A 17,750-nucleotide genomic window follows, 5' to 3' on the forward strand; every position below is an offset into this window, starting at 1 on the left:
ATTTCAAAACTGAAAAAAGCAAGGTATAGTCAGAAGGTCTCCACTTTGAGGTTAAAAGTGAAGAGGGGGCGACTAAGTATGAGCATGGTGAATGGCTTAGGCATATTGCTTTCTAACTTCCTAGAAAGACACTGACCCAACTGACCCCACTCTCCCCCCCTTTCCCTTTACTGGTAGGGGCTACCCAAATTTTTTGTTTGTCAATTAGTTCTTGGTAATTTGATTACACTTGTATTTAGCCATAAACCCCCATGAGCACAGTATAAACTAAAAACTTAAAAGGGTTTTCAAATTGGAGTTTGGCATAGGATCACAAGGTATTCTAACAATGCAGTTTATATTATGCTGTTGTAGCGGTAATTCCTTCAGAAATTTTGCAATTAATTAAAAAAAATAAAAAATAAAAAAAAAATCAACCTATAATGAACTTTGGACTTGTGGGGGCTCCTGGAGGTCAAGGGTCCCAGGGTGGCTGCTTGGTTGGTAACTCAGACTTGCTTGGTGCAGACCTTTTTCATATTTTCTTCCTTTTGCATATTTAGAGCGTTAGAAAGGTTACTTTTGAAGTTTTTTTTGTTTTTTTTTACCTTTTTCTGTGCTTAAAATACTGATATTTCATCGAAATCAATTTATTATACTTCTCCTTTGAAATGTGGCCAAAAATAAACTGTTTGCACAATCTAACAGGCATGCACAAAACGAGGCAGACGAAGAAAACAGAGGTTTTTTTTCAACTCCAGGATTTCATCTTCAACTTCAAAGTTTAAACTTCCAAACACAAAAGGGTGATTTTTAAAAAATATAATAATTAATATATGATTGAGGGGGGTCATGAATCTATGCCACTCAGGGAGGCTCAAGGAAAAAAATTTGTAGGTTCCAGGAGATTAAAACAACAACAACAACCGCCAACCCCCTCTAAGAAATAAAGAACAGTCTCTAATTGAATTACTTTCTTTTCTCAGTAACTGTGACTGATACATTAGTTTCGAAATTTAATTTATTTATTTGTATAATTTATAAATATTTCTTATTTATCTCCTCCTGCTAGTTACATATAACTAGTTACTTTCCGTCAATGCCTATTTATTTGAGGACATAGGCCGATGTATTATTTAGAATGTTTTTATCTTGTTTTTAAGGGATCCTGTAAGTTAGGTTGTGAACACTACAATGAAATCGGTGCCAAATATAATCATGCCATGTAATGATAACAAAAATAACAACACAAATGTAAGAAAGAGAGATTAAATTAAAGTTGTGCAGCGTCATAACTGTCAAAAGCCAGTGACAGCGTCCACCATAGACCTATCCCTCCAGCTCTTTGTTGTTGTTCTCACGCTAATATGCGAGATCCGTGGACCCGACTCAACTGCGCGGTCACATTCCGCCCCGACTTCCCCTCTGCCAGCGGCCTGGTGGTTTGAGATGAGTAGAAGATGTCGGTGTCGGGGCTGAAGGCCGAATTGAAGTTTTTGGAGTCAATTTTTGACCCAAACCACGAACGATTCAGAATAATAGACTGGAAACCCGATGAACTCAGTTGCCAATTCAACGTAACAGGAGAGAAGCTGCTGATCATTCACTGCAACATCACGGTGAGTCCAGGCCAGCTCTGCGCACAAGCTAACCCAGCCACTGACTATCGACTGAAACCAAATCATTCCGCGGAAGGTTCCGTGTTTACAAATTAACTGCGATTAAAGTGCCCGCTTTTATATTCACGTTGTTTTTAAAGCCACCAATATACACCAACCCCCGTTGACTAGAGAAAACAACACGACACCAGTGTTGAAATCACTTTCAGAAGTGCACAAGAAAACGTTTAGTTACGACGTTGCGGTAGCTTTTTGCTAGCCTGATAACTGAAAGTAACATTCGTGCTAGCTTGTCTTGTTAGCCAAAATAACTGCGTTGCAGTTCGCAGTCTGCTAACTTTCTAACTACTGAACCGTATCTAGTTTAATTTTAACGTCAATAAGCTTATTCGCAGGGGGATTTTCACAGTATCACAGCTGTTTTTATTTAATAAAATGTATAAAAACACAATTATCTAAACAGGCACACCGCTGAATGTCCCGTTCATATCTTTAACGTTAAATACAGGCGGTTTAATGGAATGTTGTTCCACTGTGTTTTCTGCCTTTTCAGTAAATAGACCGATCCCCGTGGCGAACTTGTATTAAAGCTGTGACGTTAATGGTTTCTTTATCAGGACACCAAAATATGTACAAAGCGATATAATGCAGATATGAGGGCGTCTGCACTGTATTATAGTTTTGCGTTACGAACTGATAATGTGAGCTTAGCTGTAAATATATTTTGTCAACGTAGATGACGTGAAATGGGCCTGGTATCTTTCATGCATTTCAACACCAACTCCTCAAGGCGGTGTAAATACATCATCAGTAGTGTAAATAATCGTCAAACTTCTTAATGCAAACGCCTTAAGTTAACCATCACAATGTGTAGGTAATCTCAATCTTGTCATAGCATCTGTGTTTGTATGGTCCAGGTGGTGCACATTACTCACACCATCCAGACCACATCCTCCTCTATAAGCATTCACACCTGCAGTCGCACTTGGTGCTCAAATTTTGGGGACACGGATATGGCCTGTTAAGATGTTTTCGTAGCCCTGTCATGAGGAGACTCAAGTTGTGTCAGTCGTCTGCACCATCTTTGAGTCAGCTCAATATTAAAGACACCAGAGTACATTCTGCATCACAGTGTGAATCTAGAATATTAGAAGTGAGCAAGTCAGTCAATCCTTAACTGTGGGTACCGCAAGCTCTGCACACATCCCACATCTGATTGACTGGATCATGTGTGATCACCAACTCTTGAGTGGCTAAACCCACCTGATAAAGCAAATCAGTTGTAAGAAAAGAATTTACAGATTGAAAATGTGCAGGGCCCAGGAGTAGGATAGAGAACCACTGACTTTGGTGTCTGTGGTGATACACTAATTTGTTGACCACTTTGTACGGGCCATGATGAAATCTGAGTGCCCTCTTTGCATTTGACTTAATGCTGGTTAGGGTTATATCCTAAAAAAGTTATGGAGATAGCTGAAATGTTGAATAGCATGCAGTACAAGTGCTTATCATTTTTCTGAAAGCTCTGATATATCTGATTTGGTGCTTGATAACAGAAAAGTGTCTGAAAACCAAACAAACACACCTCATATCAGCCATGGTCTGTTTTTAAGGTAATAGAGTACTTCACAGACAATGTTTTTCTGTAGGCCGAAGCATATAAGTTAGCTTCGCCCTGGTTCCATTGATAAAAACCCTATTGGATCTTTTCATTGGATTTTGGATTACTGTAGAAAATAAGCTCTGTGGTAAACAAACATTTATGATACTTGTGCATTTTGTTCAGCAAGTTAATCTTCACAAATGGACACTTTTTGGGCCTTGGAGGCCTAAACGAAATCACCACAAGTAAAAAGCTAAAGTTAGGCTAGAAAAGAACTATGCCACAGTCACATGATTTAACACCGTTACTAAAACTAGACTGTAAAGCTGTGTTTGACAAAGTTCAGCGGGATGATGCTCTGTAGTCTCCCCACTTGTTAGCAACCGCCGTTTATATTACACATAAAAGCTTCAAAATTGACAAGTGGGCTATTTACTGATTAATTTGATGTTCTAGACTCATTTTTGTATTTTTTAAGACTCATTACTGGGGCACTCTGTTAAGATCAAATACATTTTTTAGAGTTATATTATCAACACACAGTACGTTAAACCCTCGCTTAACTACCATAATCATAAATCATAATCATAATCACCGCCTAAGGCTGTTCATAGTGGTTTGTTTGTAAGTTGTAAACATGGGAGTCTTTCCCATCCTTAGCATCCATTTCATAATAACAGTGCATTCCCAGAGTCATACCCTAACCCATCTTTAACTTATGTGATACATAAACATCAACATTGCGGTATAAATATTTGGATATTTTCCTCTCTAGAAATTGGACATGGGATCCTTACCAGTTAAAATTATTACCAGTACATTACATTACCGTACTTACTACATAGCTTGGGCTTACTTGCTAGAATACACAGCAGTTCAAATACACAAAATACATATACATAATCTCCTGAAATGAAGAATTAGTCCTTATAAATATTCTCTTGCATCTCAATCTCCATGTAAACTGAAGGTCACACATGATTTAGCAACTGTATTAAGATCTAATTAAAGGTTCGGTGCAGCACTCAGCCACTTGTCATCCAGTGCTAGAGATACTCTTGCTCTACAGCTGGCAGTAGACAAATTATTTTGTTGAGTGGGTGTCTGTGTGGGCTAAAACATTTGGTCTGAAATCATTTATAGCTCTCGAATAAACTTTAACATTTTATGTAGATTAGATATCCTTTGGCAACATTTGGGTTTCATAAAAGCAGTTGTGTCCTCTGTTATGTCCTCTATTATCTGTAGGCAATAAAGCCATTAACATACACATGGCTGGCTAAGTTTCCATGTCCTGCTGTTGCTGACTCTGTTGCAGGAATCCTATCCCTCAACACCCCCAATATGGTTTGTTGACTCTGATGATCCGAGTCTGGCTGAAGTGTTGGAGCGCTTGGAGGATGTGAGAAAAGGCAGCACATTGGTAAGTTGGCTGATGTGGATCCAGCTTCATAGAGGTTAGCTCCAAATCGGAATTTCTCATAAATGTATTTGTATATCAGTAGAAACTTGATAGAGTTGTGAATGGGGTTTGCGCAAGGTGCTTGAAGTGCGTGAATTTTGACGTGAAAAAAAAAGAAAGTACTGGAATATCTTGAAAGTAGACCCATTAGCGTCACGTTCAACATCACATACAAGTTCCCAGTAACTTTTCTTTTTTTTCTTGAATAAAGTCAAGTAAAAATTAAAAAAACATAAAATTAAAAAATAGATATATATATATATATAAATAGCTTCCTGGAGTTTTACAAAGGAAAGGTTCCTCCCATGCTGATACTTTCTTTGCCCTTTTTAATCAGTTCATTTTATTGGGAATTATTAAAATGAAATTTACAGATATTCGGCAAAATGCCAAATATTGCCCCCCATAATCGGCCTGGTGTATAATCTGTTGACTAGTAGTTCAAATGAACCGCATAACACTGTCTCCAGCCCCTTTTACACTGCCTGTTAAAAATGGGAATTTTGCGCTGGGATCATGGGCACGACACATGCGGTGTTTAAACATGTTGTGTGATTCACCCCCAGAAGATTCAAAAAGCAGCTAGCAGCAGTTAGTAGCTAACTCAAAGAGGAAGAACAGCAGCCAAAATATCCTCAAACTGAGGAGACAGTGAAGTCCAGGAGCTACTTACCTTTCGTGCAAAGGACGAGAACAACCGCCATATAACAGGGACAGTAAATGATTATTTCCTTGTAGTGCCGTTGTTATGGTTTATAAAATGCTGCCAATAAGCATGTCATTTGTCACCCTAGAGGCCCATGCTGTTGTGTTACATGTCATGCCTGTCAAGCCTTTTTAGCCACTGAGATGTTGGCATGCTGTTTGAAATCGCACACTGAGGCAGTATGATGCTAAAGTTGGGTTGATCTGTGTAAAAAAGCAAAGGCAGCGTAAAAGGGGCTTTTAAGTGGCCCCATATTGCAATCTCTGTAAAAAAAACAACTTTTTTTCATTGAGTCATTATTATTTAATTGCTCAAAATCAGCTATTGCTCAGCATTTTCTTTTATTAAAAAATTCTGACGCGTCACTGTCTCAACTGCAGCACCCTCCCTGTTCTTTCTTCCTTGTCTTGGTGATGTCCTGCCTGACATTGTAGTTTATTTTTACCTCGCTCCACTCTTAAAACTCCGAAAACTAGTTGGCCTATGTTGACAGTGCAAAGCTTAACTTGCCCTAACATAATGGGCTGGCATTGTCACCCTGATTTGTTTTCCTGACAATGTATCGCCAGAAACTGAAAGTGAAACTGAAGTTCCAGCTGGCTTTGTTTCTTTGCACTTCTTACAGAAGGTTCTACTTTAAAGATTATTTTTCCTTTCTTCATAATTTGTAGTGCTTTTTGTACAGATTTGACAAAGTGTGTTTGATATCATACATGCACAGCAGGGTCTCTCCCTCTCCTGACAATGTTGGTTCAGTTATAGTGAGTTTCTCTGATTATGTTGATGCCCTCGCCCTGAATTTGCTCTGGATTAGATCTTTTCAAAGTGCAAGAAAATGGTGCATTATAGAGGTATAATAAGCACAATAGGTCTCATGACATTCAAGGATTTTATACAGTTATGCCTAAAAACAATGTGTTAAGTAACCATTCACTGAAAAGAGAGACATTGATTTATCATTCATGTTTAGTCAAAAATCTAAAATTAATTAGCTGCTTTGAGTGAAGTCCTTGAAAATTAAAAAAAAAAGGGTGCTTGAAAAAGGACTTGAAAGTCCTTTAATTCCATTTTATGATGCCTTTATGAACCGTGTCTTGGCAGTTTGATTTTCATCTCTGATGTCTTATCTTGCTGATTTCACACACAGCTCCTTCAGCAGTTGAAACGCCTCATTTGTGATCTCTGTCGGCTTTACAACCTGCCACAGCATCCCGATGTAGAAATGCTGGACCAGCCCCTACCAGCTGGCCCGATTACCCAAGAACGAAAGGTACTCAGCTACAGCAAGAGTAAAATTCAATATCTTTTTGTTGCATTTTAAATCTCACTATATGTCAACTGACAATGTTTTGCCACACTACAGAACGGGCCATCAGATGAGGTGACATCTGAAGAGGAAGAGGAGGAAGAAATGGGAGAGGTACCTGTTTGTATTCCTGACAGTTCAGTGGATTCATATACCTTCATAGCTTAATGGTTAATTTTGTTTCTAAACATATTTGATACACTGACAGCAGGACATTGATCTGGACCAAGACCTGGACCATTACGACATGAAAGAAGAGGAGCCAGTTGATGGAAAAAAGTCAGAAGATGATGGAATAGAAAAAGAAAATCTGGCCATCTTGGAGAAGATTCGTAAGAACCAGAGACAGGATCACTTGAATGTAAGTGCCTGGTTCTTCGTTGGGATTTAACAGCATTTCATTGAATCTAAATATTGTATGGATTCTACTTATTGAATCCAAATCCCCCAGTAGTTTCAGCTGGAAGATGTGTTTAAGTGGAGAGTTTGGTATGCTTCACAAGATGTTTTAGTCTAATCACTAAAACATACTCACAACATATCAAGAAAGGAAATGTTTTTACGCCTGTTTTCCTTATTAAACAAAAATACATAGACGCACGCCTTCTATGCATTTCAAATTTGTCCTTATCACAGAACTTAGATGAGCTTTATTGCCCTGTTAACTCATTGTAAAACACACTTCATTCAAACTCAGCAGAAACTAAATAAATCTCAACAAAACCGTCTCTAGTAGTCTTTCCGCTGTTCCAGAAATCACCAGCTCTGGTTTCGTAAAAATAAACCCTAAATTGAATCCACAGAGTTAGATGTAAAAATGTGCTGGCTCAACAGCACTGTTCTTTCCTTGCTGTCTCTTGCTAACCAGAGCAGTGTCTCTTACATGATCGCCCTAAAAAACAACCAGCAGTGTTCTCAGCCAGTTGCCTTTAGCCGATTTGTCCACCCGCGCAACCCTTATTTGATGACACTGAAGTTATACATAACTAAAACTCAAAGAGTTAGTTTAGATCTGATCTGATTACCTTTTGTTTGCTGCAATAGTGGAAACACTGTGCTTTCCAGTGGCAGCACAAATTATGTTCACATCCTTTACCTATCTCTCTACCTAAAAGTGAGATGAGCATCATTAAATTTGAAATGTTGAATAAATTCCTGCTTTATTGATCAGATGTTTTCTACATTGCTCTTTACTGATAATGAGGAGATATGAAAGATTCGATTAGAGGTTCATTAGTGCAGGACTTTAGCAAATCTGGATCCTCTGCCAGTAAGGGAACTGTTTGAACCCAAATCATCTCAGGATAGTTGCACAGTACTACAGGTTTATACGGTATCACTGGACAGAAATCATTCTTTTTTTATTTCGACTGTCACTTTCACCGTGTTCAGATCAACAGTAGCTCTGCGACCAAAACGCAGACTCATCGTTCCTTGCAGTGCTGACACAGTGTGGCTGCTGCCGCAGAGGGCTCCAGCAGAGTGAAATGATAGTGTCCAGCAGAAAGTTTAGTTGGCTCTCAACTTTCACACCAGCACAGTCCAGTGGATAAAAGATGCCTGCTGAAATCAGGAACAAAACATCAGACTCTAATTGATGAAACTATCTAAACTTTAAAAACTGAATAATAAAATAAAGAATCTTGTCAAATTGCTGATTGTTTTTCAGATTATATAAAGGCCAACATCTTAAAATATCTTGAAACAACTCTTATCATTTCTGCATGGACACGCTTTATGATCGAAGGTTTCTCTAATGGACTTATGGTAGAAAAGTTTAGTAACTTATGCCACATTTCCACTGCATGATTTAGCTCAGCTCCACTCACTTTTTGTACCAGACGCTTTTCTCTATTTTGTTTGTCCTCTACGTATAGTGTACTGTGTACTACGTATAGTATACTGCAGTGACACCGACTGCAGTGGAGCACTTGCTGAGTCCTTTCATAGGCAACCAAAAAGAGGAACGTCTGTGCTTCGTCAGTTGGACGGCGTAGTGTTTGTAGTGAACGCCATAGTTTTGCAGGCTGCCATTGTATAAAGCTGAAGCAAGGTGAACTAATAAAAACATTGCTGTGGCTATTGACAGTAGCTCAATCCTGGTGATTTAACTTCCTGTATCATGCTGTTATCAATTCTCTCTAACCAATCAGTGGTCTGCAGAGTTTTAACTCCACTGTCTGCTCAGCTGGCTTTAAACCTAAACCAAGGTGGTTTTAAAAAAGGTACCAGCTGCAGGCACTATCTAAAACTTTTACTAATGGAAAATCAAAAACGAGGAAGTTGAGTTAAATAGACCACCGCCATACCATGCAGTGGAAATGTGGCATGACCAACTTTTTTTTTTCTTTCAAGGAGAGTTGTTGGTCTTGTCATGTGTTGAAAATGCTCACATGTAACATTGTCAATAGACCGAAATGTTCAGGACTCTCCCTGATGTCGCCCAGCCCATTTTTTTTATGTGCTATATGCGCTCTTTTGCCCTGGTGTCCCACCATCTGTGTGATTTACTTTTTGCTTTATGTTGCAGGGCGCAGTGTCTGGCTCCGTGCAAGCCTCAGACCGCCTAATGAAGGAACTCAGGGAGATCTACAGATCACAGAGTTACAAGACAGGTGACTGCAATAACACGTTTCCCCACAGTGGGGACTTTTGTTTCGACACACCATCAGCAGATTAAAAAACATCTCTGTGTTTGTGTCTCACAGGTATTTATTCATGTGAACTAGTCAGTGACAGCCTTTATGAATGGCACGTCAAGTTAAGGATGTAAGTTCTCACTTATAGTTGCTTTTAACATTTTCAAATATTGTTTTATATCGTCTTTTCTGTTAGATTTGACTTGTTGTTCTTTATTACAGGGTAGACCCAGATAGTCCGTTACATAGCGACTTGCAGGTCTTAAAAGAAAAGGAAGGAGTGGACTACATTCTGCTCAATTTCTCTTATAAAGTGAGTACTGTTATAAGATTTGTCAATTGTTTTGTTCAAGAAAAGAGTTTTTTCTTAAAACTGATGGTTTGTTTATTTTTTCTCCATGTGACAGGATAATTTTCCTTTTGACCCACCTTTTGTACGGGTTGTCTCACCTGTACTTTCAGGAGGGTGAGTGTGCAGTTATCTTGCCCAAGTACAGTTTGGAAATGAAATTCTCGAGGAAAGTATTTTCTCACTGGGACTTAGTCCACATTTTTGTGTGCACAATTTTGAGATTGATTGTGGGAGAGCTTTACTCACATTACAAGTATTAGTAACTCCAAGTGTTTAACATTGTGCTGGCAGCTGTTGCTGATGTGTTGAAATGTCGCTTTTCTTACTTACAACCTTAAGTCAGATCCTTTGATGAATTTATGCGTTTATGCATAGCTTTATGTTGTTTTATGTTACTTCTGCATAGTACAGGCTATGTGGTTTGGTTATGACAGAGTGCAAAGTATTGCTTTTGACTCTTACAAGTAACTTGAAGCATTATCATACGTCTTTGTGATTAGGCTTTTGAACAAGACAATTCCTTCAGTGATACAGATCCATCATGTATCTCAAATCATCCAGGTTCTTTAAAGAGAAAGTTACATTTTTAATGGGTTAATTATCCATTGATACTATATTACATACAATAGATGTCAGTCAGGGTACCCCCAGTTTGTTGAAGCAGGCTGGAGTCTGACATGGTAGCTAAGCAATGGATGGGGTGGATGTGGATTGGGGTCAGCCGCAAAACATATTTTAGCCACCAAAAAAGTCCCACCAAAAAAAACAAAACATCAGCTCAAGTGTATGCTATATTGAGAGTATTTAACTGCTTTACCTTGATGTCAGACAACATGAAAATGAAGCAGTTATATCACTCTATTCAAAGCTAGACTCCACTGAGAAAAACAGTGATTTAACATTGCTGAACACACGAGCTGCTGGTCCAGCGGTGGATTTTTTTTTTGTGTGTCAACATTGGCGTTGAAAAGGGTTAGTTCATATCCACCAAGGGCACACAAAAACACAAACTAATGAACTGATCGAAGCAGTGATAGACCAGATGCTTCTATGTTCAGTTAAATAGAATAACTATTTTTGTGAATGGAGTCTGGTGGCTTTAATGAGAGCATAAATGGGGAATTGAAGTTGTTAATGGCTTCTCCTTTTGGAATTAGCTGTCCGACATTAAGGTAAAGCAGTAAAATACTCTCAATATAGCATGCATTTAAGCTGATATTGATTTTTTTAATTAGGTGGGACTTTTTGGAGGTTGGACTCCAGCTTGCTTCTCCAAACTGGGGGCATGCCGACTGACATTTACTGTATGTAATACACTGTACAAGTAACCCATATAACCCCACTTCAAAAAATCTGAAATATCCATTTAAGGGTTCTGATTATCAACAAAAGGCATAAACATCTACTTTGAAATGGAGTCTTTGCAAAAAAAAACGCTCCCACATGGCTATTCAAGATATTGTGAAATTAAATTGAAGCACAACAAATTTACAAAAAGCCCAGTGAATACTTTCCATATCAAATGTACCCATCTGTGTAAATATGTATTATTTAATTCTCACACACTTATGCTGAGTATTGATTTTTTTTAATTTCAGTTATGTTCTAGGAGGAGGGGCGTTGTGCATGGAGCTTCTCACAAAACAGGTTTGTAAATGAGTTTGAGACTTCGTGTGACACATTGTTCCTCAATTTAAACAGCAGAATAATTTTGTTTTATTTGTGCGTGTGTGTGTGTTTTCAGGGCTGGAGCAGTGCCTATTCCATAGAATCTGTTATTATGCAGATAAATGCAACTCTGGTTAAAGGAAAAGCCAGGGTGCAGTTTGGAGCCAATAAGGTAAGTGTTGTCATTAGTCCAGTCTCAGTGTGCTTTAAATGTACGAGGTTACACATCATGTTGTTCGTCCACTAAGGATGCCACAGTGAGGAAATTTTCACACTGGTTAATAAATTTGCGACAACACTGGTGTTACTGATTACAGCTGACATTATAGAAAGAGATATAAGAAAAGATATTTGTCGATGATGCTCAATATGTAGGTTGCTGACCTTTAATGTTGATGTTAGATCCTTAGATTTTTCCCTTACTTTGAGCAAAACAGAACAAGAAAAGGTTGTCGCGGCTGTGGCAGTGCCTGCTGTTCTTTTTAACGTTTTTTCTCTTTTGGACTCCCTCGGCCTCTTCATCTCCTTTTTCTCTCATAGTGTGTGCTCTTCTGCTTCCTCCTTAATCAACTTCTTGGTCTCCTTCATTCAGATCATACTCACCTCAGTACCTGGGACCTTATGCCTTGTGCATAAGGTCCCAGCTTGCTTCTGGCAGAGCCCACTGCCATCATGCCGCTATCTACACTTTGAATAGAAGTGTAGATGGCGTGACCGCAGTGAGCTCTGTGCTGTGGCTCTGCTGCTGCTGCACGGAGCAGACACTTTCAGTCTGTGATTTTACGAGAGTGGATTTTAGTTGCGGCAAGCAGCACATTTGAAGCACAATGAAGCCCTAAATGTGTTGCAGTTGTGTTTTAGTGGAGAAATCAAGTGAAGGGAAATAGTGTCCCAAGGTACCATTTACACCTGTCATTTCAAATGTCTTATAATAACCTAGCTGTAAATGCTTTTCCCTCCAACCATTTACTACTACTGGCTCTTTATCGGAGCCAGTAGTAGAAAGATTACAAGAAGGAGTTAGACGTAAGAGGATGTGGAATGACAAAGTAGCAACTTCCAGGATTGAAAATGAATTGAACTGAACATGCTAAAAACTGCGGTTTGTTAAACGGCCACTTGAGGCTGGCTCCAAAACTGAGTCCATCCCACAGCCACCCATGTTAAAATGCTCAACTTTACAGCTGAAATGAATGTGTTTACAGTCGGTACATAAAATTGTTTTGGTGCCTATAGATTATTTCCCATACATAACAACTGTACGGGGAGTACATTTTTTTAACATTACTCCCTTTTTAAATTTTAGTAAAACCTAATGCTATGCATAAATAAAGGTGTCCCAGCTAGCAGGTTTTGGTTCTAAAAAAGTTCTAAGAATGGTACAATGCAATCAATGCAGTGTTTTAGTAATGTTTCTAAGGGCAGGTTTTCTTTCAGTCCCCAGAACAGTCTTCTTAAAAGTAAGGGTAACATTCTTAACAAACATCAAAAAATGTTACAAATGGTTTTTTTTAACATATCACATTACAGGAATGTTTCATAAAAAATCTGAATGTTGCTTTTAAAATGTTCTTCCTTTGTTCTCATGTAACATGGTGGGAATGTTAGATGAAAGAACATTGGATTATCTGTCACCTCTCAACAACACCAAAACATCTTCAGGATGGTGCAGTTAAAACGTTACACCTTAGTCAGCATTTAACCTTTAAGGAACATTATTTGAAATGATAACCATCCTTAAAATGATCTTTGAACATTAGATCAAAATGTTTTTCTTCAAAACTTTATTGCAACTTGTAGGTAACATTAGCCAATGCTGTGGGAATGTTTCCTGCTAGCCGGCGTGGCCACTTTGAGTAACATGCAAAGCATCACCTTGAGCTCTCAGTTAGAGGCAGCCCTCGCTCCTCCACAGCTCTACACCTCATATGTAAACATGGCCACCTTGTGTCACTTCCCACTCCAAAAATTCAAGATGGTGATGGTTAAATTCTAAACTCAAGGCTTCAAAATGGTAGTTTACAGACCAATGGGTGACAGCACACTGGCTTCATCCATTATTTTTATACAGTCTGTGGGAATAGCAGCAACACAGTTCCTCTGCCACATAGAAAATAGGAGCAGAAGTTTTTTTTAATTGTAGTTTTTTTATGTAGTTCGTACTGCATATTGAAGAATTTCTGTCTGTCCTACATAACATTACTTGTTTTTCAGAACCAGTACAATCTTGCCAGAGCACAACAGTCGTACAAATCCCTTGTGCAGATTCATGAAAAGAATGGTGAGTAAATATTCCTTTATGTTTGGGGTACACACTGGGTGGATTGGATCTATTGGCAAAGGGGTTTCTCTTTCTGTTTTCACAGGCTGGTACACACCACCTAAAGAGGATGGATAAGGAGCTACTACCACTATGCACTGGGAACATGTCTTTGGGTCAAAGTATCTTGTTTTCTTTGGAATATTTTCCCCCCTCTGACTTAACTGGGGATATATCATCTTTCTCGCGGAAACCATCTCGTTGGCTCATCTGACAAGTATTCCTTTTGCCCCGCTCCGGGAAAGACTTTATTCTGGTATGACTTTGCTTCTCCCCTCAGTGTTTTAGTGAGGAGGATGATGTGAGGGGTATCACTAGTCCTGTTTTCTAAATATGCTCATTTGTCTTTAAAAAAAAAACGAAAAAAAAACCTTTTCTCCCTTGAAATGTGGGGAAATGCTTTTTCTTTAGCTGCTTCGACAAAGTGGGCTTCATAAACAGTCAGTTACCCCTCTTTAAATGGGAATTTTAACACAAGATTGATACTGAAGCTCTTGATGTGGCACCTCACAGCACCTGTTTTTATTGGCCGCATTTTTTCCCCCATCTCATCTCAATAAATTTAGATGACCTTCAAACTTGGTATCCTTTAGCTCTTACTTTTTAAAATGTGTGGAGAATATCGGGCCAAGCAGAATCGAAATGCTGCAGTGTTGAACTAAGATTAACTGTTGTTCGTGAACAAATCCACCAGTGGTTGATAATAAAAACAGGGCCAATGGAGACAAAATAACTCAGAATCTGCATGTTGCATATCTTGGGAAGATATATTTTCATTAGAGAATGATGAAATGACTGTTGCAGCATCATTTTTTGGAAGTTTTAACAGAGCTAATGTTGAAGAGCTCATTTTGCCTCGTTTCTTTAAACACAGCGGCCCTGCAAGCCATCAGTTTGGCGGCTGTTCTTTCTGTTGACCGTAGCTGTAGAGGTTGATGGCTAGTTTAACGCTGAAAATGAAGCCCTGTGTGTGTGCAAAGATAGCGACATAACGCACAGGAGCCTCGTCTCAACCGCTGTTACGAACAGGGTTCCCACTGCCATGAAATTCTTGGAAAAGTTATGAAACTGTTTTCAAGACCTTGAAATGGTTTTGAATCAACAGAATGTTTGGGAAAAGTTTTGAAAATACATCGTATCAGTTATAGTTTAAAATGTGCTCATAAAAATCCCCAATCAGTCTTACCTTACACGAAATATGTCCCTTGTATTAATAATTTAAAATCTAATGCTGTCCTGAAAGATCACTAGTATCCTGTGATACATGTCGACCAAACCGACATTACCAACACCATGTCCTCTTTAAGACGAAATAAACGCGCTGTCACTTAAGAATAGAAACAGGAAAATGCTGCAAAGCAGTAGCTAGCTGGTTAATCAAGGCTTTCACACATGATATTTTGGAATCCTAAGATACTGAATATTTACAGTCAGAGTGATAAATCGCTAAATGATGCTGGCAACAGTTACTATCAATGGACAGCTTACGTTAGCATGAGTTGGAGGCTGCTGCAGTAATATTACAGTAATACAGAATAGCTGAATCACGCTGTCGGCTCCAACTAAATCTCAGTTTATAGAACAAACTATTAACAGATCATTATTTACAGACAACACTAACGATACCTGGTGATTCAATCAAATATACATGTTTGATTCATTCACTGCGTGACGTGATCCGGACATCTATACATGTATAGATGTTCGGATATGAAAAATCCGCCCTCAGTGTTAGATCTTAAATTCATATGGACGAGGAAAACCCGACAGCAATCTACCCTACATTATTAAGCAATCGTTAACGCTCCGGTTCAGGCAGGTTCCAAAAACAATGTTAGAGAATGACTTTAAAGCATACATTTTTTTAACAAGAAAAATATACATGCAAACATGTCAAAATTAAAAACCAATCACATCAAATTGCATTTATATCTAAATGATCTTTGGTTTTCAATTCCCCAAAAGTACTGTTACATGGCGGTCTGGTCTATGCATCTTGTTGGTGGTGGGAATTGGCGAGTAAAGATGGCGAGCCCTAGCAGTTTGCTTATCCGCAAACTCCTGGGGAGTGTGTGTTTAATAATTTAGGGTTGTATCACTATATAGGTCTACCAATATTTAACCGAGGTCAAATAAAGTCATGGAAGTGGGGTAAATCATTATGGGAAACTTTTGAAAATGAGTTGTTAAAAATGCGTGGGAACCCTGTATAAAAGATAGTTGGATTTGATTTCAGTCAGTGTTAAGCACTGGCTTTACAGAGCGAATAAATGAAGGGTGGTTGGATGTGTTGTTTTCAGAATTTTGCCCGGTTTAGCAGCAAAGTTGTATGTCACATCTTTCTGGCATGCATCGATTGCAGTGGGTTGCCCCTTCTGTGTTTAGAGTTGAACTTCTTCCTTGTTAAATGACATCGTCACACATGCAGCCGGATTTGTCTCCAGTTTTTTTTCCTCAGTCAGCAGCTAAACATCCACCTTTTGCAGGGCTTCCTTTGCCACAACAATGTACCACGAATACATTTCTGTGCCATTTTTGGTGCAAAAAAAAGACGCATCTGTCAGAGCTGACCTGATACTCTGTATGAAGCTGTAACGTTGACCATGCAATATACGTCACTACTGCTGTTCCCCGTTCTGCAGGGACACACGCTGTGTCCACAATCTGTTGGCTCTTTTGCAGTTTATTTGTTAACACTGACTGCAAAAGTATGTTTGAATGGCAACTCAGGTAACAAACAACACTTAGGAAGGGGATCTGTACGTGTTGAGTTTGGGGTTATTTTCTTGGATTAATTAACGCTCTGCACCGCTGACATTTAGGTTTACTCACCCGCTGATCTGATGTCAGAAAAACGTAATGAGCTTTACAATAATAAGGGCCACGTTTCTTTTAATTTGAGATGCCATTTTAACAGTATTGCAGGAGCATGATGATCACCCCATTAACAGCTCATCAATACCCACTGTTGTATTTTAATTTTTTTTTCTTCCCAAATACTGAAGTAGATTTGATTTCAGTGCGTGATCTCTGAAGTATTCCGAATAAAATATGTATCTATATATTTGCACAAATGGCAAAAATGTGCCTGGAGAGGTCAATTATAACAACAAACAAATTCTGAGCAAAATATTTTAAAATAATTTTTTTTTTTTTCTTAACACACATCCTGTTGTTACATGAGGGGGAGGAATCATCAGGTCTCATGTCCTCACCTGAAGGGCCCGTGCAGTCAGAGGGGATTTTCACAGAGCGTGCCTCTCTGACTGGACTGTGTGTTGAAAAGATTCATTTATCTCGACTCTCAATTCATCTTCTGGCACCGACAAAACATGATCAAGTCTGGCACCGGTGGCTCGCTTCGTGTTTTCTTTTCTTTTTCATTTTCCATTTGAAGAAATTTTGACCATGTACAGTAATTTGTAAACTTGCATCAAGTTTATGAATAAAGAATTTTAAGATTATTGCTGTTTTACTGGTTTCCATATGTATTATATTTCACTGTTACTTAATGGATTGCCGATGTATTGGACTAATTAATGATAATAAAATGTATAATGACTAGGATAACGAAGCAAAAAACTCAACTGCCATTGAGGAGCTTGATATTTAAATGAATCAGTATTTAAAAAATAATTTGAATGTAGCTGCAAATAGATATGCCTATTTCTTTGTTGTTGTTTGTTTGTTTGTTTGTTTGTTTGTTTGTTTTGTTTTATTTTAGGAACCCTTTTGCAACAACTTGGCCAAGAAACTACAGATGAGACAGCCTCTTGGTAAGTTCTAGCTTTTTCTTTTACCATGTCTATTTTTAATTTTGCAAAGTCCCTTCTCAAATAACTTAAACTGAAACTATATCCAACTCCACAATCCCTAAAAAAGACAATTAACAATATTCTCCAGTCACTATCAGTTGACATATTTATATTTTCTTTAAAATCGACTTGCTTTTGAATAGTTTTTATTATAACAGGTGATGTCCCCCTTTATAACTATGTATAAGTACTCCATAAAAACTACATCTTGTATTCAATTCTGAAGTATTGTCAGCAAATTGTACTTGATATAACAAAAAATTAAGTGCTTGTGACAAATG

At 38.4% G+C, this 17,750-nt stretch overlaps 1 protein-coding gene across 2 annotated transcripts; it reads left to right on the forward strand.

The window, feature by feature from the left end:
* The first annotated feature begins 1,317 nt into the window (after window positions 1-1,317).
* Window positions 1,318-17,118, forward strand: LOC121949989 (ubiquitin-conjugating enzyme E2 Q2-like). 2 transcript variants are annotated; one of them, XM_042495880.2, is made up of 13 exons: window positions 1,318-1,598; window positions 4,520-4,624; window positions 6,517-6,639; window positions 6,733-6,789; window positions 6,887-7,036; window positions 9,206-9,290; window positions 9,384-9,444; window positions 9,537-9,627; window positions 9,722-9,780; window positions 11,265-11,313; window positions 11,411-11,506; window positions 13,549-13,615; window positions 13,701-17,118. In XM_042495880.2, the coding sequence occupies exons 1-13, from the start codon at window positions 1,440-1,442 to the stop codon at window positions 13,730-13,732; spliced, it is 1,134 nt and encodes a 377-aa protein (XP_042351814.1). In that variant the 5' UTR covers window positions 1,318-1,439; the 3' UTR covers window positions 13,733-17,118. The 2 variants fall into 2 exon arrangements, with proteins under 2 accessions (XP_042351814.1, XP_042351813.1); XM_042495879.2 differs by having other exon boundaries at window positions 1,320-1,598; window positions 6,884-7,036.
* The last annotated feature ends 632 nt before the right edge of the window (window positions 17,119-17,750 follow it).

The sequence above is a fragment of the Plectropomus leopardus genome, chromosome 7 (genome assembly GCF_026936395.1).
Source record: "Plectropomus leopardus strain MGB_pleo_1.0 chromosome 7, ASM2693639v1, whole genome shotgun sequence".
Classification (NCBI taxonomy): Eukaryota; Metazoa; Chordata; class Actinopteri; order Perciformes; family Serranidae; genus Plectropomus; species Plectropomus leopardus.